General features: G+C 36.0%; 1 protein-coding gene across 10 annotated transcripts in view; it reads right to left on the reverse strand.

Annotated features, from left to right (window-relative positions):
- DLG1 (discs large MAGUK scaffold protein 1) overlaps window positions 1–27088 on the reverse strand; it is a 288677-nt gene that overhangs the window by 90020 nt on the left and 171569 nt on the right. For all 10 annotated transcript variants that reach the window (XM_082625021.1, XM_082625022.1, XM_082625027.1 and 7 more), the window contains 5 exons: window positions 25095–25264; window positions 23553–23689; window positions 19651–19795; window positions 7306–7426; window positions 2557–2713 (listed from right to left, as the gene is read on the reverse strand). In XM_082625021.1, coding sequence (XP_082481147.1) covers window positions 2557–2713; window positions 7306–7426; window positions 19651–19795; window positions 23553–23689; window positions 25095–25264 — 730 coding nt within the window. The remainder of the gene's footprint in view (window positions 1–2556; window positions 2714–7305; window positions 7427–19650; window positions 19796–23552; window positions 23690–25094; window positions 25265–27088) is intronic.

Below are 27088 nucleotides of genomic sequence, written 5' to 3' on the forward strand. Positions count from 1 at the left end.
AGTGGTTAAGGTAAATCCTGCCTATACCACTTATTAGGTTTTATTAGCTACTATGAGCAAATCACCCTCTAAACTTCAGTTTTCTCAATGGAAAAATGATGATAAGAATGATGCTCCCAAGTCTACCACAATCAACCTAACATATTTTTCAAAGAATACCACTCCCCAATTCAGGCAGCACTGAATACCCACATGTGAAGTACACAAAGTACTACTACATTAAGTTCACAATGAAAAATTTAGAACATAGGAAAACAATGTACTGTAAGTCACCATAAAGTAACATGTATTAGATACCTAGAAACTTCAGAAAACAGAACTATTATTTATAGAATACAGGCTTATCTCATTTTACTGTGCTTCACGTTATTGTACTTTGCAGGTATTGCATTTTTTTACAAATTGAAGGTTTGTGGCAACCCTGCTTTGAGCAACTCTATTGGTGCCATTTTTCCAACAGCATTTGCTCACTTCATGTCTCTGTCACATTTTAATAATTCTTGCAATATTTCAAACTCTCCACCAGCAAAAAGATTATGACTTTCTGTAGGCTCAGATGATGGTTAGCATTTTTTAGCAATAAAGTATTTTTTAAATTAAGGTATGGACATTGTTTTTTAAGATATAATGCTAATCTAATAGGCTACAATATAGTATAATTATAAGTTTTACATGTACTGGGAAACCAAAATATTTGTTTGACTTGCTTTACTGTAATATCTGCTTTTTGGTCGTGGTCTGGAACTGAACCTGCAATATCATCGAGGTATGCCTGTATAAGATAAATAGGTTTAAAAGAAAAACCTAAAAGAACATAAGAAACTTTAATCAAGACTCCCCTAAAACCACCTAGGAAGATTTGAAAAAGAATTAGAAAGAACTTCTAGAAAGAAAATGGTACTTTGAAATGAAAAAGTTAGTTTTAGCCTAAAGAGCAGATTAGACACTGATGAAGAAAATTTATGAGCTACAAAACAGATCTGACTGAAATTAAGTACAAGGAGATAGAGTTGATAAATATGAAATTGGGATTAAAAGACATGGAGAACAGAATGGTAATGTCCTCTCATAGAACTTCAAGGATAGAATACACACAATGTGGGAAAGGCAAAATTTAAAAATATACTGCCTAAGATTCCAGAATTGATGAAACAGGACTCCTCTGATTCAGCAAGCATAACGAACTCCAGATAGAATAAATAAAATGCTAGACACAGACACATTTTAGTAAAACTGCAGTGCACCAAAGACTAAGAGACTTAAGAGCAATTGGTGAAAAAAAGAAATCACCTATAAACAACAAAGAGTGATTTTTGTTAAACAACAATAAAAGAAGACAGATAGTATAAAGTAATATGTTCATAGTATATTGAGAGACAACACTTGTCAACGTAGAGTTCTAGACAAATTTATAAGTGAGGGCAAATTAAAAACAGTTCCAGGTAAATGCTAAGAGTATTTACCATCAAGAAATCACTGCTGAAAGAACAATCTAAGAGCTCCCACTAAGGTGCATTTGGATATTTGAGGGACATTTTTGCTTTATGAAATAACTAAGGAGTTCTACTAGCATGAGGATGGGAGCTAGAAAAGCTAAATTTTCTACAGTGATCAAGATAGTCCTATGCTACGAATCCAGTCCCAATGCTGTTAGTGACTTGCTGAGAAATACATAAGAAGTGAGATACAAGAAAGGATGATGAACAAAAAATTGTACAACACTTGGATTAGCTGTTCAAAAACAAAAAGAAAAATGACTAAGTTTGAGGGATATAAAAATGAAACAGAAGTAAAATACTAGAAACAGCCCCATTATAATTAAGGTTTCCCCAAATCTGAGTCATTTGGGAAAACAGCTGAATTACTGATAAACTTTTAGTCTAAAATTGTATGGGTAATAGCCACATAAGCACAGACACAAACTGAAAGTGAAAAATGGAGAGAAGATGAGGCAAATATCAAGCAAAAAAGTCAGCAGAGCCACAGTAATATCAGGCATTATAGCTTCTAGGGTAAAAACCATTATTACAAGTAACGAGGATCATTACCTAATGGTAAAAAATTTCAACTCACCAGGAAGGAATGCTGATTCTAAACTTAGATGAACCTAGTAACATAGTTTTAAAGATATATGGAAAAAAATTGCTGCCAGGACAAACTGTTAAACCAACCATTCAGATAAACTTAAAAAGTTTCCTTTAATAACAGATAAGGTGATAACAGATTGAAGTATAAAGAAGATATGAACTATGCAAGTAACAAGGATGAGTTAACAGACATACAGAAAACCTTGCAGTCAACAAATAGAGAATACATACTTCCTTCAATCACATTCATAAAGACTGACCTCTTACAAGTAAGTCAAATACCAAAAGAAAATCTATCATACAGAACATGTTCCCGGTCAACACTGTAATTCTACAATTAAGTTGTAAAATGTTAGAAGAAAGTAGCCAAAATATCTCCCATAACTTTAGAATATAAAAAACAAAATGTTTAATAATTAACAGGTCATAGTTAAAATAATAAGGACATATTTTGATTAACATATCCTACCGATATAATACGATCTCCTTTCCTGAGCTCTCCACTAAGATCAGCAGGTCCGCCAGCCAAAATAAAGGAAATAAATATTCCTTCTCCATCTTCACCTCCTACAATGTTGAAACCAAGGCCTGTTGAACCACGATGAAGAACAACTTTTCTAGGTTCCCTGAAAATTAAAAAAATATTGAATACCTTAAAACACATAGAGAACTTGACTTTCTATCAATGAGAATTCCCTACTGATAAATCATATTTCCATATTATAAAAAAAGTCAGATGAAATTTAAAAGTTTTCTAAACTCTGGGGTAAAGAGATTCTTTCCAAGCCTAGAAATTAAAAGGAAAAATCCTAATTTTATATAGAAGCTAAAAATCCTTTTTAACAAGCAAACATAAAACTAAAATAAAAAGGAGAAAACAATGTGGAAATTTAAAAATAATGATATAAAGAGCCTACTCAAAAAATAATACTCATGAAAAGCTGATGTTGCACACACTTTACTGCCTAAGAAACAGTCATTGTCTCTACTTCTTACATGTTGTAAAAGGCAGATATCCCTTTGTCTTAGAGAAGGTAGGCAGGCCCCCTTTCTGCTCTCAAACGGATGAATCATGAATAGCCTATGCCAGTCACTGCAATTTCACTCCCGTTTGCTAAGGTGAGGCTATGACCCTATTCTGGTCTCTAAGAAATAACAGGAAATTTTACTGTCACTTCCCAAAGAAAGACTCTAACAAGGCACAAAGCATATTCTGTCCCCATACAAAGCATATTTGTTCCCCTCCTTATTCCAAATCACTCCCACACAAAAGAATGAACTATAAAATCGTTACTGGTTTGGACATATTACAATCATGAAGATAACCAGCAGAATTCCAGAGATACCATGGATCTAGTTTTGCTACACAAATGTTAGAAATGCCCATCTCTAGACTTTCTATATAAAGTAATTAAATATCTTTATTTCTTAAGTCACATCCCTCCAATTCATCTACCTATCTCTGCTTTCCATCCATTCTAAGATGCATCTCTTTTGTTCCCTCCAACTCCCAATTTAAAATCTCTGAAATCAGAATACATCTTACCACTAATAACGTTTCACATTTGCTGCCACTTATACATAATTGTGTGAAAACTATTTACATCTTCCAGTAAGACCATGAAAATTCCAAGAGCTGACTGTTTTAGATATGATGAATCACAGAATATCATTTGAGATTAGAATGTATCATATTTGGTAAATATTTTTAAAAATTAATCTGCTTTTTCTAAAACACTGCAGAAAGCTCTTGGTAACAAATGGCTTAACAGAAGTAAATATTTCTAAAAACTGAATTTTAGGGATCCTTCCATATAATGTGGAATTAATCTTCTTAAATATTTGTCTGCTCAAAACTTAAAGTGGTGTTTTCTAGTCATACATAGGTATTCACCATTAATCAGCTTTGTCAGTTCACTTACAGGATCAACAAAATTATACTAAATATTTTCTTGTGAAAAATAGCAAAATTCAACAATATGTTGTTTAGGAAATATATACATAAACACCTATATGGGGCCTCCCTGGTGGCGCAGTGGTTGAGAATCCGCCTGCCGATGCAGGGGATACGGGTTCGTGCCCCGGTCTGGGAGGATCCCATATGCTGCGGAGCGGCTGGGCCCATGAGCCGTGGCCGCTGGGCCTGCGCATCCAGGGCCTGTGCTCCGCAACGGGAGAGGCCACAACAGTGAGAGGCCCGCATACCGCAAAAAGAAAAATAAATAAATAAATAAATAAACACCTATATGAAAGAAAAAAGGGAATAATAAATCCAAAATTCAGGAAAGGAGTTAACTTGGTGGGGCAATGTAGGAGAAGCAGGGTAGGATCAGGGGCACAAGACAGGTTTCACTATACTGGTCTTATTTCCTTGTTAGATTGTGGACTCATGGTTTAGGGTTCCCATAATACATTAAAACATATGTATGAATTATAATTTTGCATTAGCAAATAATAATTTAAAAATACCCTGCTGAAATCCAATAGTATTTCCAGAGGAAAATAAATTGATTTTTCAAATAACATAAGCATTTGAAGAGATGCTCAACATCATTAGGAACTACGGAAATGCATCAACATCACAGTAAGTAAGATACGTCTCACCTACAACAATGGCTATAAAACAAAACAAAAGAGAAAAAACAAATGTTGCTGAAGATGTGGAGAAATTGGAATCCTCATATATTGATGGTGGGAATGTAAAATGGGGTGGCTGCTACAGAAAACAGTTAGGTGGTTCCTCATGAACCTAAACATAGTTACCATATGACCCAGTAATTCCACTTCTCGGTATGTATCTAAAGGAACTAAAAGCAGGTATGCAAGCAGCTATGTGCATGCCAGTGTTTATCACAGCATTATTCACAATACCCAAAAGGTGGAAACAACCCAAGTGTCCATCAACAGATGAATGGATAAACAAAATGTGGTACATACATATAATGAAATGTTATTCAGCCATAACCAGAAATGAAGTTCTGATACATGCTACAACATGTATGAATCTTGAAAACATCATTATGCTACGTGAAAGAAGCCAGATACAAAAGGTTAAGTATTATAAGATTCCACTACATGAACAATTTTAGAATATGCAAATTCAGAGAGACAAAATGTGGATTAGAAGTTACCAGGAGCTGGGAGAACAGGGAAATGTGGAATTATTGCATAATGGTTATAGAGTTTGTCTGAAGCGATGAAAAGGGTTTCTTTTCTTTTGCTGTCCCATGTGGCATGTGGGATCTTAGTTCCCTGACCAGGATCAAACCACGCTCCCTGCATTGGAAGCGTGGAGTCTTTTTTTTTTTTTAAACATCTTTATTGGAATATAATTGCTTTATAATGGTGTGTTAGTTTCTGCTTTATAACAAAGTGAATCAGCTATACATATACATATATCCCCATATCTCTTCCCTCTTGTGTCTCCCTCCCACCCTCCCAGCTGGTCACAAAGCACCGAGCTGATCTCCCTGTGCTATGCAGCTGGGAAGCGTGGAGTCTTAATCACTGGATCACCAGAGAAGTCCTGAACAGGGTTTGGAAAAAGATAGTGGTGTTGGTCATAAACATCGTGAATGCAATTAATGCCACTGAATCGCAATTTGAAAATGGTTACAATAGCAAATTTTATGTTATATACATTTTACCACAATTTTAAAAATTTATAATGTAATATACTAAAAATCACTGTGTTGTACATTTTAAATGGTAAACTGTATGGTTTGTAAATCATATCTCAATAAAGCTGTTAGAAAATGAACTTCAGAATTATTAACTGTTTGTATGTTGGGATTTCTTTTATTTTCTCTTTTTATTGGTAATGTGATATAATCTCTGAAAAATTGTTTAGGGTTAAATTGTGGAGAACTTCTAATATGAAGTAAAGATATCTGTACTTCATTATCTGGGCAAAGGAGTATAATGATCAAAAGGGAGTGATAAAACACTCACCATTTAGGAAGACATATTCAATAATCAACTGCCTGATTTTTATAGAAGAATACAGAAAACAGGTAGGCCTGTTGTGTAATACTGCAGAGTCCAACAAATATTCTAGACAAGAGATATGCAGTGAAAAAAGATGGGGAACAGCAATCAAGATGCTAATATGACATATTTTTAATTTGAAAAATATGCTGATTAAAGACTAGATAAGCCATTAACTACTTCCTCTTTACTTCTATAAATAAGCAGTATTAGAAAATAACAGCAACAATAAAACAACCACGATAGGTCAGTATACTAGTACAGCCTAAAGATTAACAGGCGAGAATTCACACCACAAACGTATAATCACAAACACTATTCTTTCCGGTAATTTTCATCCTAAAACAATTACTGAGCACCTATTAAATTAAGTTCTCAATATTGCTAACTCCTGAAGAAGAGGACAAAGACAAACACCCCTATCTGACATTTAAGAGATCACTGCTTAGACTCAGGAGTCTGACAGATAAAGAATAATTATGATTATAAAGGTTCAAAAATAATAATGCCAACAATAATACAATTAATAAAAACATAAAATGACATGAATTGTCATACATTTTAACATTAAATGCTATAATATGAAATACTTCTACAAAACTTACTTCTACAAAAGCTATAAAGCAAACTGTTCAAACATAATATCATATTACTATGTTGAATAATGTGAAAAAGATCTAAAATATTTTTTCATTTTTTTTCCCCACTTAGATAAAAGAGTTTTTTGGGGAATAAAAAGACAGTTAGGGCTTCCCTGGTGGCGCAATGGTTGAGAGTCCGCCTGCCAGTGCAGCAGACATGAGTTCGTGCCCCGGTCCGGGAGGATCCCACATGTCACGGAGCGGCTGGGCCCGTGAGCCATGGCCACTGAGCCTGCACATCTGGAGCCTGTGCTCCGCAACGGGAGAGGCCACAACAGTGAGAGGCCCGTGTACCACCAAAAAAGAGACAGTTAATCTAAAAAACTGTCAGTGAGTAACGTTAGTAATGTTAGATGGAAGTAAATTTTAGGTGTCAGAATAAATAGCAACACTAAAAAAAAGCAGTGATTTATTTGTAATATATTTTTACACTTATGGCCCTTCAATGAACCCTCCAATAAAAAAAGTAAGGTTTAGGTTCATTATCTGTTAATAAAATTAGTCCTGAAAATTGTGACTATCCTAGTTGGCTAATTATAGCTCCATCTAATAGTTGGCTTTGTAAGAAGGATGACTATTCAGTTTATTACCTTGTAATTTCATCATCTCCAAGCACTGCTTTCGAAACAGGTGAATATCTGGCTGGTGATGCTGGTGTCTGGCCCAAGTAGGAAGATGTGCTAACATGGTTATCAACAGGCTGAGAAGAAGCTTTAAAATAAAGTAAGTAAAAAAAACACTTGAAAAAGGAAACATACCATTCAGTACCACATTTGTGGATTATCAGTTTCAAAGTTAATTAATGTATAATTCATATTCACTCATTTATATAATAGAATTTGGTAGAGAAAATTTATTTGTTAGGTAAAAAAATTAGAGAAGCTCAAGTTTCCAGGTAAAAACTAGTTTAGAAATTCAGATTAGTAAAGCAAACTTATTCCATTTTGTTTCTCTGAGAAAACAGAACTAAAAAGGAGTTTAGTTTTACAGTAACTGGAGTTACAGTAATTGATTTGCACAATGAAATCCAGGAAAGATTATTCAAAAGACTGTCAGAGGAAAGACTGAACCAAATCAGTCTTAAGTACAATAACTTTATTTTTCTAAGAAGTTATTTTGCAGATTAATGTTTTTAGAAAGTATATATGGCTGCTCCCTGAACAACATGGGGGTTAGAAGTACCGACCCTCCAAAAAATTGAAAATGCACATATAACTTTATAGTTGGGCCTCCATATCCATAGTTCTGCATCCACAGATTCAGCTAACCGCAGATCTGTAGTACGTACTGAAAAAAATCCACGTATAAGTGGACCCACATAGTTCAAACCCATGTTGTTCAATGATCAACTGTATACTCAAACTCTGGTTGTGAATAACGAAAACCAAAAGCTTAAAAATAGGTGCAAAAAGACTATGCTTGACAAAGTTTTAGAATAAATTGAGGGACTTCTGGTTTCCAGTTTGGCATATAAGAAGCTTTGAGTCATTACTCTGTCCTAACAACAACTAAAAAGGTGAACAAACTGAAAAATCAACAACCCTTCTTAGATGCTTAAGATAGAAGTCATAGGGCAAAACACTGTCCCCCCCAATTAAGGAGACTGATAGGTGAATACAGAAAATCACAACTTACTAGAGCAGAAATCTCTGTGGTAACAAGTGCTGGGGTAGAGTAACCTGAACTGTAATTAACATATTGTTGGGGGCTCAGTGTGGATGACTTTGGGAGTCAAAAACTCCAGGGGGACCCCATCATCAGGGGCTCCACATTTTTGTGAGTCTTACCTCCTAGAACTCCACAGGTTCTCACAGTGAATACTGGAGAAAAATTCTGTCATGCTTCTGGCAGAAGGAGGGGAAAAGGAACCATTTTGAAATACATTAAGAGCATTTTGTTCTTCTTTACAGTCTGTCCTCAGAAGAAACTATTTAACCAGAGCCTCACCTGCTGGGGTTTTGTCAGAGCCCAACAGAGCTGGGGGAAGGGAAATAACCAAATCTAGCCAATTCTAGCCATCCTGTCCTAAGGGAGCAGAACAGGGGAGAATACTGAGAAGCACTGTGAAGAGCACTGCAGAGGCACAAGGTCACTAAGAGACTGAGACTTAATCACAGGCCTATTCAACACTTTTCCACTCCAACACCTTATCACCATATTACTAAAGGCGTATTTACAGCCGTTCCTTTTATCCAGTACATCGTGCCTGGCTATCAAGAAAAAACGACAAGACATACAAAAAGGCAAAAACACAGTTTGAAGAGACAGAGCAAGCATAAGAGCCAGACTCATCTATGGCAGGGAGGTTGGGATGATCAGACCAGGCATTTGAAGCAATCATGATTAACGTGCTAATGGCTCTGATGGATGAAGAACACAGTATGCAAGAACAGATGGGCAATACTAGCGGAGAGATGAAAACTCTGAGAAAGAAACGAAAAGAAATACTAGAGATCGGAAACTCTGTAGCAGAAATGAAGAGTGTCTTTTATGAGCTACTAGAAGCCTGGACACGGCTGAGGAAAGACTCTGAGCCTGAGGATATCTCAGTGGCAACCTCTAAAACTGAAAAGCAACGAGAGAAAATGACGGGGGGAGAAAAACCAGAACAGAATATCCAAGAACAGTGGTAGGACTACAAAAGGTGTGACAGATATGTAATGAGAATACCAAAAGGAGAAAAGGGAGAGAAAGGAATAGAAGAAATCTTTGAAACAATAATGATGAGAATTCCCTCCAATTAATGCCAGACACCAAACCATAGATCTAGGAAGCTCAGAGAACACTAAGCAGGTTAAATGCAAAGAAAAGTTACACCTAGGCATATCCTTTTCAAACTACAGGAAAAAAAAAAAAAAAAAAGGAAGAAAAGCCCTAAAAAAAGTCATGGGAAAAAACCTCACCTTACTGATAGAGGTGCAAGGTAAGAATTACATATGACTTCTCCTCAGAAACCATTCAAGCAAGACAGTGGAGTGAAAATGCAGTGTTAAGAGAACAAACCCACCTGTGAAATTATCCTTCAAAAGTGAAGAAGTAAAGACTTCCTTAAACAAAAATTGAGGGAATATTTATTGCTAGTAGATCTGCCTTTTGACATGTTAAAAGAAGTTCTTTAGAGAGAAGGGACGTTAGTAGGTCAGAAACTCAGTTACACAGAAAGAAAGGAAGAGCACTGATGAAGGAATAAGCAAAGGTAAAATAAAACTCATTTTTCTTATTCCTGATTGATCTGACAAATAACACTTTGTTCAAAACAACAGCAATACTGTATTCGACTATGTCTGTATATATGTTTATGTATAAATGAAATGAATGTCAGCAATGATACAAGGGATGGGAGGGAGGAATTAGGATTATTTTGTTATTATAAGGAACTCACACTACCCATAAAGCTGTACAGTGTTGGGCTTCCCTGGTGGCGCAGTGGTTGAGAGTCCGCCTGCTGATGCAGGGGACGCGGATTCGTGTCCTGGTCCGGGGGGATCCCACGTGCCGCGGAGCGGCTGGGCCCGTAAGCCATGGCCGCTGGGCCTGCGCGTCCGGAGCCTGTGCTCCGCAACGGGAGAGGCCACAACAGTGAGAGGCCTGCGTACAGCAAAAAAAAAAAAAAAAAAAAAAAAAAAAACCTGTACAGTGTTACTTCAAAGTGGACTTAGATTACTATACATGTATATTGCAAACTCTAGGGCAACCACTAAAAAAAAGTAAAAGAGAATGTAACTAACACACTAAGAAAGGAGAGAAAACAGAATCACGCAAAATGCTTAATTAAAGCCATAAAAGGCAGGAAAAAAATGGATACAGGAATGTAAAAAAAATGTAAAATGTAATGTAAAAAAGTACATTACAGAATGTAAAAAAAAATGGATACAAATACAGGAGCAAAGAACAGGGTAACAAATAGAAAAGAGTAGCAAATATCATAGACATTAATCCAACTATATCAATAATCACTTAAAACATCAATGGCCTAAATGCACCAATTCGAAGACAGATACTGTCAAGAGTGGGTCAAAAAACCAAGATATACTGTCTACAAGAAAGCCAATTTAAATATAAAGGCCTATATATTAAAAGTAAAGGAATGGAAAAAGATATACCATGCTAACACTAATCAAAAGAAAGCAGGAGTAGCTATATTAATTTCAGACAGAGAAGACTTCAAAGTAAGGAAAATTATCTAGGTTAAAGAAAGGCATTTCTTAATGATAAAGTGGTCAATTCTCCAAGAAGACATGATAATCTTTAACACCTAACAACAAAGTGTCAAACTATGTGAGGCCAAAACAGATAGAACTGAAAAGAGAAACAGATTAATCCACACCTCTTTATCAGAAATGAACAAATACAGCAGGTAGAAAATCAGTAAGGACATAGCTGAACTCAGTAACATCACTAATCAACTGGATATGATGGACACCCATAGACTACTTCATCCAACAACAGCAGAACACATATTTTTCTTAAGCTCCCACATAACATTCACCAAGATAGAACATGTTCTGGGCTATGAAACATACCTTAACTAATTAAAAAAAAAAATAGAAATCATACAATGTCCGTTCTCAGACCACAGTGAAATTAAACTAGAAATCAATAACAATATGATAGCTAAAAATCCCCCAATACATGGTGATTAAATAACACAAACACACTCCTAAATAACGCTTGGGTCAAAGAAGAAATCTCTGGAGAAATTTAAAAAATGTTTTGAACTAAATGAAAATGAAAACACAACCTATCAAAATCTGTGGGATAGGGGCTTCCCTGGTGGCGCAGTGGTTGAGAGTCCGCTGGCCGATGCAGGGGACATGGGTTCGTGCCCCAGTCCGGGAAGATCCCACAAGCTGCGGAGTGGCTGGGCTGGTGAGCCATGGCCGCTGAGCCTGTGCGTCCAGAGCCTGTGCTCCACAACGGGAGAGGCCACAACAGTGAGAGGCCCGTGTACTGAAAAAAAAAAAAAAAAAAAAAAAATCTGTGGGATACAGCAAAAGCAGTGCTTAGAGGGAAATTTATAGTATTGAATGCATATATTAGAAAAAAAGATCTAAAATGAATCATCTTAGCTTCCACCTGATAAAACTAGAAAAAGAGTAAATTAAATTCAAAGTAAGCAGGAGGAAAAAAATAATAAAAATAGAGCAGAAATCAATGAAATTAAAAACAGGAAATCTGGGCTTCCCTGGTGGCGCAGTGGTTAAGAATCCACCTGCCAATGCAGGGGACATGGGTTTGAGCCCTGGACCAGGAAGATCCCACATGCCGTGGAGCAATGAAGCCTGTGCACCACAACTACTGAGCCTGCGCTCTAGAGCCTGCGTGCCACAACTACTGAAGCCCACGTGCCTAGATCCCGAGCTCTGCAACAAGAGAAGCCACCACAATGAGAAGCCCGCGCACTGCAATGAAGAGTAGCCCCAGCTCGCTGCAACTGGAGAAAGCCTGCATGCAGCAAGAAGACCCGACGCAGCCAAAAATAAATAAATAAATAAATAAATAAATAAATAAAACCAGGAAATCAACAGATTAAAAAAATCAATAAAACCAAAAGTTGGTTCTTTGAAAAGATCAATAAAATCAATAAGCCTCCAGCCAGGCTAACTAAAAAAAAAAGAGAGAAGACAGAAATGAAAGAGGGCACATCACTACAGATTCCATGGAGATTAAAAGAATAGTAAGTACTACGAACAACTCTATGCCCACAGATTTGATAACCTAGATGAAATGGACCAATTCCTTGAAAGACACAATCTGTCAAAACTCACAAGAAAGAAACAGGCAATCTGAACAAGCCTATATCTCTTAAAGAAATTGAATCAATAATGATAACCTTCAGTGGTGAGTTCTACCAAACTTTTAAGAAAGGAATTACACCAATTCTCTATAACCTCTTCCAGCAGACAGAAGCCAAGGGAATACTTCCTAACTCATTCTATGAGGCCAGCATTATCCTAACAAAACCAAACAAAGAAATCATAAGAAAAAACCCTCTAGAACAACATCACTCATGAACATAAATGGAAGAATCTTCAACAAGATATCAGCAAATCAAATCCAACAATATATAAAAAGAATTATGTACCACAAGCATCTGGGATTTATCCCAGGTATGCAAGGCTGGTTCACCATGCAAAAAACAATATGATCCATCACAACAACAGGCTAAAGAAAAGTCATGTAATCATATCAATAGATAAAGAAAAAGCATTTGATAAAATCCAAAATATCAATTTATAAGAAAATCTCTCAGTTAACTAGGAATAGTGGGAAGTATTGTCAACCTGATCAAGAATACTCGGGCTTCCCTGGTGGCACAGTGGTTGAGAGACCGCCTGCCAATGCAGGGGACACAGTTTAGTGTCCCGGTCCGGGAAGAGCCCACACGCTGCGGAGCAGCTGGGCCCATAAGCCATGGCCACTGAGCCTGTGCGTCCAGAGCCTGTGCTCCGCAACGGGAGAGGCCACAACAGTGAGAGGCCTGCGTACCGCAAAAAAAAAAAAAAAAAAAAAAAAGAATACAAACATCCGACAGCTAACATAATACTTAATGGTGAGGAGCTTGAAGCTTTACCACTAAAATTAGGAGCAAGTGAAGGATGTCTTAGTTAATGCATTAACATAGGAAAAGGAAACAAAAGGTATGTAGATTGAGAAAGAAGCAATAGAATTGTCTTTGTAGATGTCATGATTGTCTATGTAGAAAATCTGAAAGAACTGACCAAAAAAACTCATGGAACTAATAAGCAATTATAGCAAGGTTGCAAGATATATTATATATATTGTATATATTAACCTTTATACAAGGTTAATATATAAAGTTGACTGCTTTCCTGTATACCAGCAATGAACAAGTGAAATTTGAAATTAAAAACACACTACCATTTACATTAGCATCCCCTAAAATGATATACTTAGGTATAAATCTAATGATCTACGTGAGCAAAACTACAAAAACTCTGATGAAAGATATCAAAGAAGAACTAAATAAATCGAGAGAGAGCCTATGTTCATGGATAGGAAGCCTCAATACTGTCAAGATGTTAGTTCTTCTCAACTTGATCTACAGATTCAATGCAACCCCAATCAAAATACTAGTAAGTTATTTGTGGATATTGTCAAACTGATTGTAGAGTTTATATAGAGAGGCAAAACACCTAGAATAGACAACCCAATAATGAAGCAGAAGAACAAAGTTGGAGGGCTGATACTACCTGAGTTCAAGACCTCCTAAAAAGGAACAGTAATCAAGACAGTGCGATATTGGCAAAAGAAAAGGAAAATATTAGATCAATGGAATATAACAGAGAATCCAGAAGTAGACTCATATATAGGCAACTGATCACTGATAAAGGAGCAAAGGCAAACACAATGGAGCAAAGGCAGTCTTTTCAACAGATGTTATTAGAACAACTGGACATCCACATAAAAAAAAAAGAATCTAGATATAAACCATGTGAAAATTAATTCAAAATGGATCACAGACATAGTAAAACCCCAAACTATAAAAATCCTAGAAGATAACATAGGAGAACATCTTGATGATCTTGGGTTTGGCAATGGTTTTTCAGATACAACACCAAAGGCACGACCCATGAAAGAAAACTGACAAGGTAGACCTCATTAAAATTAAACATTTCTGCTCTGTGAAAGACACTGTCTAGTGAATGAAAAGACAAGCCACAGACTGGGAGAAAATATCTGCAAAAAATATATGTGATAATGAACTTTAGCCAAAATATGCAAAGAGCTCTTAAACTCAACAAGACAATAAACAATCCAATTTAAAAATGTGCCGAAGACTCTTAACAGACACCTCACCAAAAAAGATATACAGATGGCAAATAAGCATATGAACAGATACTCCTTGTCATATGACATCAAGGAAATGCTTATTAAATCAATGTGATACTGCTGAATAACTATTAGAATGGCTAAAAACCAGAACAGTGATAACACAAAATGCTTGTGAGGATGTGGAGTAACAGAACTTTCATACGTTGTTGGTGGGAAAGCAAAATGGTACAGCCACTTTGGAAGACAATTTGGCTGTTTCTTATAAAACCAAACATATTCATACCATACGATCCAGCAATTGCACTCCTTGGTTATTTACCCAAAGGAATTAAAAACTCATGCACATTACTACGTGAAAGAAGGTTTGTTTTTTTGTTTTTTTCAAACATCTAGGCCTTCTTTAATTCAAAAGTTTATGGAAAACTTTAGCCTGTGCTATATTTTAAAATATTTACTGAATTGTTATCTCAAATTTCACAAAATCAGCAGAGGGCTTAATTAATTATTTTAATTGTTTTTAAGGAGTTTGAGGCTTTTTGGTGTAATTTGGGTATTTCAATTGGACATATGTGATATATTCAATGCCATTTTGTGAGTTTCAGGTAAACTGGAAATGTTAATCAAATTATCTAAAATGTATTTTATGAAAAGTAAAATATGACATATTTGTTTTTTGTTTTTAATTTTTATTGGAGTACAGTTGATTTACAATGTTGTGTTAGTTTTAGGTGTAAAAAGTTAAGATTTTAAAAGGCTACATACTGTATGATTCCAACTACATGACAATCCGGAAAAGGCAAAACTATGGAGGCAGTAAAATGATCAGTGGATGCCAGAGGCTAGAGGGGAGGGAGGGATGAATAGGCAGTGCACAGGATGTTTAGGGCAATGAAGCCACTCTGTATGATACTGATAGTGGGTACATGTCATTATACATTTGTCCAAACCCATAGGATGTACAACATCAAGAGTGAACCCTAATGTATACTATGGGCTTTGGGTAATGATATGGCAATGTAGGGTCATCAATTGTAACAAACGTACCACTCTGGTAGATGTTGGTAATAGGAGAGGCTATGCACGTGGGACATTTCTGTACCTTTGCTTAATATTTCTGTGAACCTAAAATTGCTCTAAAATATAAAGCCTATTTAAAAAAAAAGACATGCCCTGACACCAGCTCAGATCTGTCAACCCAATTTATAATTATTCCTTTTAATGCACCATAAAAGAATGGAAACCCGATAAAAAATAGGAATAAAAAACAAGCAAACATTATTTATTGGTTCATTTCAATAATAAAAAACATCATTATAGTTCATCAACTGTAATTCTAGTGAGAGCTAAGAACAGAAAATTACAAAGCTGTTCCTGGCCCAGGTAAGCAACACATTTCAGTTGTAACTTCCAAAAGCACAACACATCTGAATTATGTGCATTATTATCAAAACACATAGAAACAATATTTAACTTTCTTGAGGTATTAACTATGATAAAGTTACTAGGCATTTCAAAATCTAGCTGTAATATTTATTATTTAACCATGAATCTCTTCTTTCACTACATTACCGAGTGCCTTCCATGCACAAAACATTATAACACCCACTGGGAAAACAAAAATGCAAGGATCATTAATTCAAATTACTATAGTGGCCAGACAGGTTACATATATGAGTGAAGTAACCTGAGTGAAAGACAGTAGGCAGTGACTGCAAGTATGGTGTACTGGAAACAATTATGTGCTATCAAAAGAAGAGAGCAAAAAAAAAAAAAAAAAAAAAAAGGAGATAGCATCCATACATCTCTTTCTGTAATCATACAAAAAGGAAAAAGTCTATAATGTCTATTAATAGTATAGGGCTTAGAAGTCCAGAGCCATCTTTGAGTTTACACGTTTGCAGTCTCCAATAGCAATTTCTTCCCGTCCAATTCATATATAAGATACTCTTCTGCATTTGAGCCAAAGGATTTTCTACCAATGGCTCTTCTGAAGTCCAAAGTCTTTCTTGGGTGATGTGTAAGAATATCTGTGATTTTCAAGGGAACCGGCATGTTGCCCTAAAGCAACAGACATGCATGTGAACCATTATAATCACTGGCCATTTAAAGTCCAGAGTTTACTGATTTTTTACTCAAATTTCTTTGCTACATTATCAAGTTTGGCTGAAACAACAAACAAACAAAGAAACAAACCCAACTGGGCAAGAAATTCAGTCAACTTCTCAAGCCAGAAAATGTACCTTTTCTCTACCATATCCAGACTGTGCCTTTACTCAAATGGACCTTTTCTGAAGGAGTCATTCTCACATGTAAGGCATAGTATCTCATACGGCAGGAACTAAAAATCAATGTTCCTGTCAAAGAAATGACTGCACAAAGAATGATTAGTTAAAACAGTGCTATTTCCTATACCCCAAATCCTAAGTAAAAAGATTCCTCAGAGAACTACAAAACAAGGGAGGCTAAATTATTGTCCTTAGATATCAAGATTAATGACCCAAACCCTCCAAAGTTTAGGAAAGAAGCCAAGTGGAAGAGCTTAAAGTAAAAGCAGGAAGAGAGCAGTGGCCAAATCAGAAGTTTAACAAGGCCTTCCACCTGAAGAGAATATAAATTAAAAGTGAAAAGATATATAAATGCAAAAGCATGAGAATTTTAATATCATCAAAGAAACTATGTTCTCTATCAGATCCGATGAACTTTTTTTTTTTCAGTAATAAACCTCCTTTTATTCCTGGGTACCATATTTTGGCTATTATCCATATGTGGATTACAGCTATAAGAGTGTGACCCCATCTGAGATTTATGGTCATAACTTAAACTACAATTCTGTGCTTTTCTCCAGGCATGTTCTGCTTTTTAGGGAGCAGGAATGGATGAAGACAGCAGGTTGAACCAGGGTTGGGATTCTGCCAGTGAAGATGGAGAGGGCAAGAAAGTGGAAGATATATGCAATGAAGTGAATATCACGACAAACCAAGGAGGCTAAGTTAAAAAAAAGTAGACAAGTAGAAACACAAGGGGACAACCAAGTAATGGTGTCAAATGATTGAAGGTCAAAATGAGGATGAATTGTTAGAATAGGAGTAAATAAACTGATGGATGTAGTCAGAGAACGGGATGATTTAAATCAAGATTTTGGAGGTGGTGAAGGTATCAACGATAATAAGATCTAAATTATTGTCTTGGAAGCAAGTATCTGAGTTGGAGTGGAGGGCAGGAGAGCTAGAAAGAAAGAGATCAACAAAGAAGCCAGGTTGCTGAATGAATCAGTGTGCACTTTGGCTGGACATCACTAAGAATGAGAATGTGAATGTGTATCAAAGGACAATGGGCTCGACACTAAAATCTTCAGTGACTAAAGCCAGATTGATGAGGAGGAAACTACATGACTAACAACATAAAGGACAGGCAGGTAAGTTGAATAGTCTGGTGGCAAGGGCTTCTCAAGAGCTGACAGGTAAAAATCATTTATGTAAAAAGTTTTCAAATACAAATGCTTTTTAAAACACACATAATAAGTTACTTATGAATTGCGTCTATAGTATGAGCATGGACTGTAAGTGTACAACAAAATTCATAAGAAGAGAAACAGAACAGAAGTTGAACTAGCATGGTAAACTTTAACTTTTTCACAATATTCTATTAGTTCAATAACAGATGGAAAAAAAGGGACGAAATATCCTATATATGCCTATAGGGAAAACAATTAATCATTATTTACTACTCTTTAGGACTAGCTCTGCCATTTTTTAAATGTCATATTATTTTATATAAAAAGAGACAATTCAATAAAAAGTAACATTTTTTCCAGTTCAACATATTTTTAAGAAGCAGCTTGGCTATTTGTATATTTGGCCACAATCAGGATGCCAATTCTCAATCTGTGGAACAACTGGGACATAGCTGTCTTGAACAGATAAAGCAGCGTAATAATTAAGATTAATATTTAAATTGGTGAATAAAAGAGCTTATCATTGAATTTGCATCTCCTAATAACAAATAAAAATACATCCAGCCCTTATATAAAGCTTCTGTGAAAGACCAAATATATGGAAGAACTTTAAACAAATAGTAAAGTTCTTTTCTAACACAAATGATGTATAAGACATCATCTCTGTCCATTAAAAAGACTGAATACTATTAAGAAAATAATTCAGTTATACTTGAGTAATTAATGAATCAATGAGCAGATAATGAAGATGCATCACTGGAGGACAGTATATACACTTTAAAATATAATTTGTATTTAGCTTCTAATGATTAATGATTGTAATGAACTTTTTGACATTTTAAAACTGGAAACATTGCCACTTACAAAATCACAAAATCACAAATATCTTTAAAATTCTACAATTTAAAAAAGGAAAACTTGGAAAAGCAGATTATAGAGTACATTTATGATCTTTATTACACATGGATGATTCTAGTATTGACTCAACATACCAAACAAATAAAACTTTCATTTTTCAAACAACATGAACACATTAAGAATATATTTAAATCTCATCTCGGCTTGTACATTAAAAAAGAAAATCAAATAGGAAACTTAAAATTATATAAGTACTTTCATTACAGTTCATTTCTAGGCAATACAATTGTACTGTGCACTAACAGAGTTAGGTAATACACTAAGAGCTTGAAGTACAAAGATAATATCTGTGCTCACGCAGTTGAGAGTATAGAAAAGCCCAAGTTTTACAAATATTTTAAGTTACTGTTTCTCAAAGTGCAGCCCATGAACCAGAAGCATCAGAAGCATCAGAATTGCCCTGCTTGTTAAAAGAATTGTTTGTTAAAGTATATTTCTGTGCTCCATCCAAAAATTATTAGAACAAAACAAGAAGCCACATTACCTGCAAATACCTTTGGTGACTGTTACTTATATAAAAGTTTGAGAATCAATGCCTTAAATGTTAAAAGTAATTACTGCTATGAAATTACAGGTGAAAAGGTGAAAAAGCCATCTCCACTTATTATTATGAAGATTCTGACTTAAAATTGGTTTTTAAAATGATTAGGTTAAGATGCTTTATAGTTCTTTTAAAAATATTTGTATAATGTTTAAACTTTATATTGGGAACCTTCATTAAAATACATCACATCTAAGGAAACAAGATTTAAGCAAACAGACTTACAGTTGGTGATATCAGGTGGTGCATAGCCATCATTCATATACATACTTGTGGGTTTTGCCACTTTCAAAAAAACAAAATCAGATGTGTTCTTTAAGGCAGTTACTGCTTCTTCATGAGTAACTTCTTCTAAACACACACTATTCACCTAAAAGAAAATCCCAAAAGTTTTACTTCTTCCTTCCCACTTGGAATGTCATTTTTTTCCCCCTTATTGCTCTGGGTACAATCTTCGGTACAATGTTGAATAGGAGTGGTAGTTTGTGTCTTTCTAGGACTTTGCCCATTTCATCTAAGTTACCTAATGCGTTGGTATAGAGTTATTCATAAATAAAAGTATTCCCTTATGTTCTCTCTTTCATTCCTACTTTTAGAAATTTGAGTCATTTTTTTTTTCCTGGTCAGTCTAGCTAAAGGTTTGTCAATTTTGTTGATCTTTCCTAAGACCCAAGTTTTGGTTTTGTTGATCTTCTCTACCAACATAGACAACATGGTTGTCCTATTTCCTATATTGTTAATTTCTGTTCTAATCCTTTCTCTTCTGCTAGCATTAGGTTTAGACTGCTCCTCTTTTTGGTAAACATTTTCTTTTAAAAAGAAATAAAACACTATAAATGTTTCTAGTGTTTTAAATTACAGTGCACTAAACAAATGTTCATTTTAGTATATTTTCCATTTCCCTAGTATGTGACTTTATAATCGACTGCAGGAGACTTTTAAATGTTTTGATGAAAACTTCTAAAGGTCACAGAACAATCCTGACTTTCCCCACTGATTACTAATAATGCTTCGCAGGATTTCAACTGCATGGTCATTTTTATGGTCCCACCCTACTGTGTACAGTGAGGACCTGCTGCATTTTGAAATACACAACTGTTCTTCTGATGGCCTGAAATGAGACATTAGTAACTGTGATGCAAAGAGAGGATTAATAAATGCCACACATTAGAGCTGTCTTCTTGGAAAGCTCACTCTGGCATGTACCTCTTGGAACCTGGCCACCACTTTGTGAGAAGCTCAAGTTAGCCATGTGGACAGCCCACTGGAGAATTGAATACCTGGCTAACAGCCCCAGTTGAGTTCCCAGATGACAGCCAAAACCAACCGGTCCACTATACGTGAGCCAACTTGGAGGTGGACCCCTGGCCCTAGTTGAGCCACCCCAGTAGACATTATATGGAATAAAGACAGGCTGTCCTGGCCAAACCTATCCAAATTGCAGAAGTGTAAGCAAATAAATAATTGTTGTCATTTTAGCCACTAATTTTTGTTTTTTCTTGTGCAGCATTAGATAACTGACAAAAAGAGCTGACAAGACTTGCTGAGGGATTCAATGTGGAGTGGGAAAGAAAAAGAATGATCCTAAAGTTTTAGACTTGGGGAAATTAGAAGGATAAAGTTCCCATTTAATGAGATGTGAAAATTATGCAAAGAGCAGAATTTTGGGGGGCAGGGTGGGGTGGGTTGCCATGATTTGAAAGTTCATTTTTAGATACAGTTGTACTTTGGTATCTGTGGGGGAATGATTCTATAACCCCACTACCCCCCATTACCCTCCTTGAGGATAAAAAAATTTGCAGATTCTCAAGTTCCTTATGTAAAATGGTGTAGTATTTGCATATAAGCTACGCACACCCTCCCTTATACTTTAAATCATCTTTAGTTCATTTATAATACCTAATATAATATAAATGCCTGTAAATTCAAGTTTTGCCTTTTGGGAACTTTCTGGAATTTTTTTCCACCAAATATTTTCGATCTTCAGTTGGTTGAATCCACAGATGTGGAACCCATGGATACAAAGAGCCAACTGTATATTATATGTGAGATGACTCTTGAGACATAGATAAGGAGACTGAAGTTCAGAAAACAATACTTATTACTATCATGTACAATAAGACCCAGTAAGTTATTTGACCACCTATCAAAGAGAGAAGAGAAGAACTCAAGTATTGAGTCCTGGATCACTTCAATGTTTAGAAGTTAGGGAGAAGATGCACCAAAAAGGAGAATGAAAAGGAATGGCTGGTGAGCTAAGAGGAATAGCAAGATAGAGGGTGACTATCAGGCAAACTGGAAACAGTGTTTTAAGAAGGAAGAAGGTGTGTCAAATGCCTGATACATCAATTAAGGTGAGAATTAAGAATTGAATAATTTCAGTGGAATTATGGCAACAAAAGCCTCCCTAAACGGTAAATCAGCATGAATTTCTGGCTCCCTACCCCTAAAATTGATTCTGGAAGAAGGATAAAGAAGACACAGTATCTAAGAAATTAAAAATAAAAGTGAGAAACGCAGTGGAGAAAGAAGGTTGTTTGCAACTGGTGTGTGTTGGTGGGGGGGTGTATGCGATGATGCGGGAGTGTTGGTTGTAGCTTGGGGGAAAGAGTGGCAAGTCATAGCTGTGAGAGGATAAGTTAGAGAGAAGCAGTTGTAGGACAGTTCCTTCCTCCTCCCTATCATTAACTCAAAAATAATTAGTTGCTCTTCCTAGCCGAACTATTAAAAAAGGGCAAATAAATAAATAGGAGACAGACCAAATCACCACTATACCAGACTTTGTTTGTATGCCTTTTCAGATTCACTTGAGCCTACGTGTCCACTAGGCTTTGGTTGCTTGGTTGGGGAGAGTCCTAGCTACTGCTACTCTCATATTGTCCCCTACCATTATAAGCTCTTTCAACCTTTTCTGGAGTAAAGGTTGGGCTTGGATATGGCTGACGTGTTCCACGTAGTGAGAGCTGTAACATATTAGAAGACCACATCTGACCTGTCTATCTAGACCACGAGGCTCTAGCTCTTCTCACGACTTCTGGGTTCAGGGGAAGTGCTGTGCCAGAGTGTGGGAACTGGCTTTCCTAGCATTTGTCCAGAAGGGCTGGGTAACACAGTCGAGAAATCTAGGACAGTTAACCCCCATGGGGGTAGACTCTAGCTAACAAGAGACAAGAGACTAAAAGGGGTCAGTAGATAAAATCCTTTCTTTTCCTTGGATGGCTGGATCTAAGGTTTAGCAGTTCCACTTTGCCTGCCTGGAAGACTGTCCTACATGACAAGCAATCAGCTACATTTTCTTATGAAATTATAGCCAGCTCAGAAACATAATACGTTGTATTGGCCTTCCCTCATTCTCTGCCTCACTTTTCATTTTCACTCACTCTAGCTTCTCTGAAGTTATACCTCCCAATAATACCTTAGCAGAGTAGCTTTTCTTCAGGTTTTGTTTTTCTAGGGAACATGAACTAAGACAGTTATTGATAAAGATTGGATAAATAAATTGTGATACAGTCTATAGTCCCAGAATAGAATATTATGAAGAGGGTAAATGAATAAATCTCAGCTCTAGGCAACAATATGGATAAGTCTCAGTAAAACAATACTGAGTGAGAAAAGTATTAAAAAAAACTATATACAGCACAATAGCCTTTAAAATTTTTTCAAAACAAACACTACTAAACAAAACATTTAGGAATATGTATGTGATTAAGCAATCTTTAAAAAACAAAGGAATGAGGAACACAAGTTGTTGATATTCTAGTTCTTGGGTTGGGTAATGACTAGCAGTTTTTACTATATTATAAATAAAATAATTGATTAATTAATTAAAGTAAGAAAGGGAAAAACAAGGTCACACATGAACAAAGGATGATGATGTTACGAACCTAAGGATTACGACTAAACAATTCTGTGCATCCAAGCCCCTAAACAGAATGAAAGAAAAAGAGAGGGGAGCTGGTAGAGGAAATGGTAGTGGCAAATAAAGAATCGTTTTTCAGGTTTTGACTAAAGCAAGACTAGTATTCACTCATGGAAATATCACTTAAACATTTTGGCGTGTAGAAATTCAGTCTGTCAGAAAAAAAAAATCAAAGTAATTTTTAAAACAATGGATTTCTTATACTTACTGCTAAAAGTTTATCTCCAATCTGAAGTTTACCATCTTTATGTGCTGCACCTCCTTCAATTATTTTGGTTACATAGATGCTATTATCCCCAGGAATATGCTGATTTCCAACACCTCCAGCAATGCTGAACCCAAGACCTGTATGGAAAGCGCTAGCTTTAGAATTTCACCAATATATGTAAACTTAAGTCCAAATAAATGACTGAAAACTAGAAATCCTAAGTATTTAAATATCCTAAGTATTTTGTAATCAGGGGCAATTACAAATATAAGTGCTCCTATAGTTACAAATGAGTACCTTTTTACCCCCAGGTCACTTTTTAAAAAATTAATTAATTAATTAATTAATTAATTAATTAAATTGGCTGTGCCAGGTCAGAGTTGCAGCACGCAGGATCTTTGTTGTGCCGTGCGGGATCTTTTAGCTGCGGCACACAGGCTCCTTTAGTTGTGGCATAGGGGATCTAGTTCCCTGACCAGGGATCGAACCCGGGCCCCCTGCATTGGGAGCGTGGAGTCTTTAGCCGCTGGACCACCAGGGAAGCCCCCCACCCCACCCAGGTTACTTCTTAAAGTGTCTCTGTAAAATGCATTTGTTTGTTAGTTCAAAGAGATGGTGTAAAATTGCTTCACTTTTGTTTCCATCATAATTGCACTTCTTACTAACACTTTTAACACTTTCACAAGATTAAAACTGAGAAAAAAAAATTGGTGGTGGGCAGAACCAACAGCTTTAGAAATGCAGATGCTTCTTCTCTTTTCAATATTCTATGAATTAATTTTAAGTAAGGAACTTCAATAATTCATAAATCACATAGCTTTAACACCAAACCTGTAGCTCTCTATGCATTTTTCCATGAAGCCACAAATTAGAATCAGTATTTCCATTTATCCTCAATCCCATCCATGTTGTCAAAATTCAGATCACATCCTAACAGTCTTCACTGCAGATGTAACTACTAATGACATGTTCATAATTTTTTTCTTTTAGCCTGTGTATCTGCATTTTATGCACTTTGTAGATTAATGATTACAAGTTAATATCAACACTACACATGACTGCAAAATGTTTGCACAGTATTCTACTTAAGACAAGAATCAGTAGAAATGGGCTTCCCTGGTGGCGCAGTGGTTGAGAATCTGCCTGCTAATGCAGGGGACACAGGTTCGAGACCTCGTCTGGGAAGATCCCACATGCCGCGGAGCAACTAGGCCCGTGAGCCACAACTACTGAGCCTGCGCATCTGGAGCCTGTGCTCTGCAACAAGAGAGGCCGTGACAGTGAGAGGCCCGCGCACCGTGATGAAGAGTGGCCCCCGCTTGCCACAACTAGAGAAAGCCCTCGCACAGAAACGAAGACCCAATACAGCCAAAAAAAAACCAAAAACCAGTAGAAATAACACAGAAATTCTAAAAATTCACTAAGTTCTGTAGATTACCAGCACTGTTAATCTTAGAATGTGTGTTATAAATAACTTCATAGTTACATTTCACTTAGAGATTTCTTACTTAATAATTTATCTTTGTTTGATTTATTTCATACCTTTAGGACCTTTAATGAGCTTTATTTCCATTATTTTTTCTGATACTGGTTTCCGTCTTTTTACGTACAAGCGTACAATAGATCCTGCTTCTTTCAATGCTTCAACTGCTTTGCTATGTGTCACATCACGAACGTCTACTTCATTTACTCGCAATATACAGTCATTGACCCTGAGGAAAAAAAACATTAAAAATCAAATATTAAAAATTTAATATCAATTTTTCTCTTTGCCAATTTTCTTTTCTTGACAACAGAATTATTTACTAGAATTATTTATAAGAAACTTCATGTTAAATTCCAATGTATCAAAAACTCATATAAATACAAACATTTCCCAAGGGCCAGCAAAGGAAACAATGCAAATAATAGATCATTATACAAAAATATTAAATAATGACGACAGCTATAATTTTTTTTTTGTTTTTGGCTGCGCCTGGGTCTTCGTTGCTGCACGTGGGCTTTCTCTAGTTGCGGCGAGTGGGGGCTACTCTTTGTTGCGGTGCCTGGGCTTCTCATTGCAGTGGCGGTGTCTTGTTGGGGAGCACAGGTTCTAGGCACGCGGGCTTCAGTAGTTGCAGCACGTGGGCTCAGTAGTTGCAGCACATGGGCCTTAGAGGGTGTAGGCTTCAGTAGTTGCAGTGTGTGGGCTTAGCAGTTGTGGCTCCCGGGCTCTAGAGCGCAGCCTCAGTAGCTGTGGCGCATGGGCTTAGTTGCTCTGTAGCATGTGGGATCTTCCCGGACAAGGGAGCGAACCCGTGTCCCCTGCACTGGCAGGCAGATTCCTAAACACTGTGTCACCAGGGAAGTCCCGACAGCTGTAATTTGTATGATTACATATAGAAATTAAGATATTTTAGAAAAACAGCAAATATTTATTTAGCACTAACCACATGCTAGGAACTTCTTTTAGTGTTTTAACCCTTACAACAATTTGTAAGGTAGATACATATTTATATCCCCATTTTATAGATAGAAAAACTGAGGTACAAAGTTTAAATAACTTTCCCAAGGCCACCCTGATAATGACTAACAGAGCAGTGATTCAAACATAAAAAATCTGAGGCTCAGACTGAATAACTAGCTTAAGGTCACAGCAGCAAAACTGAGATTAATTCATTGATTTACCAAAAAATAAACTAATCTCAGTTTCAACTGCATGGTATTCATGTAGAAAACAAATAAGAAAACAAATTAAAAGATGGTCATCTCAAATTGGGCAGGGACGGGGAACAAAACAATTAAAACATTTAAAGTGATCATGATAAACTTCTATATCTAATTAACTTTCTTTAGAGAAAAGAAATTCTATATCCAAAGACAGTGATACCTCAGAGTTAGTACTATAGGTATGTTCTCCAGTGAAACAAATGGAACATACTAATTTTCACACATGAAGCACAACTAAAAGGCCAATAACAGAATCAGGAAGTAAATATTTACATTTACATGAAAGTCAAATTATTGATTTCATATCTAACTTCATTAATATACCACTTATCATATCCAGTCAGAAGTTTAGAAACTGAAAAGCTGTATAAGGCATGAACAGCCTTAAAATAAGATACTGTTTTTAACAGACCATATATAATCCTTAGTCCTAAAACTTTAGGAAACCATAACTATGTATAAAAAGCAACAAATAAGGCACCAGGAAAAGTGCCACCATCTATGGTCTAAGGAAACAAAAACTATGCTAAAGATATTTTCTGAAATGGAACATTACATTTAAACAAAAGACCAATGTGACTTACATTTATTCAATTTAGAAAATAGATTAATTTATTTAAAGTTTGCATAATCTTTACTACTCTTTGTGGTCTGGGATACCAACTCAGATATATATGATTCCCTGTACCTTAAATAAGCGTATACACGTTTCCCACCCAGAAAATAACACATTTTGTGAATGTATTTGAACATACAATGGGAAATCTATGACTTCTATAAATTTTCTCAGAAATATTTAGACAGTCAAATTTATTATTCAAAATGCT

This window comes from Mesoplodon mirus (genome assembly GCF_964341445.2).
Source record: "Mesoplodon mirus genome assembly, chromosome: 6".
Lineage (NCBI taxonomy): Eukaryota > Metazoa > Chordata > Mammalia > Artiodactyla > Ziphiidae > Mesoplodon > Mesoplodon mirus.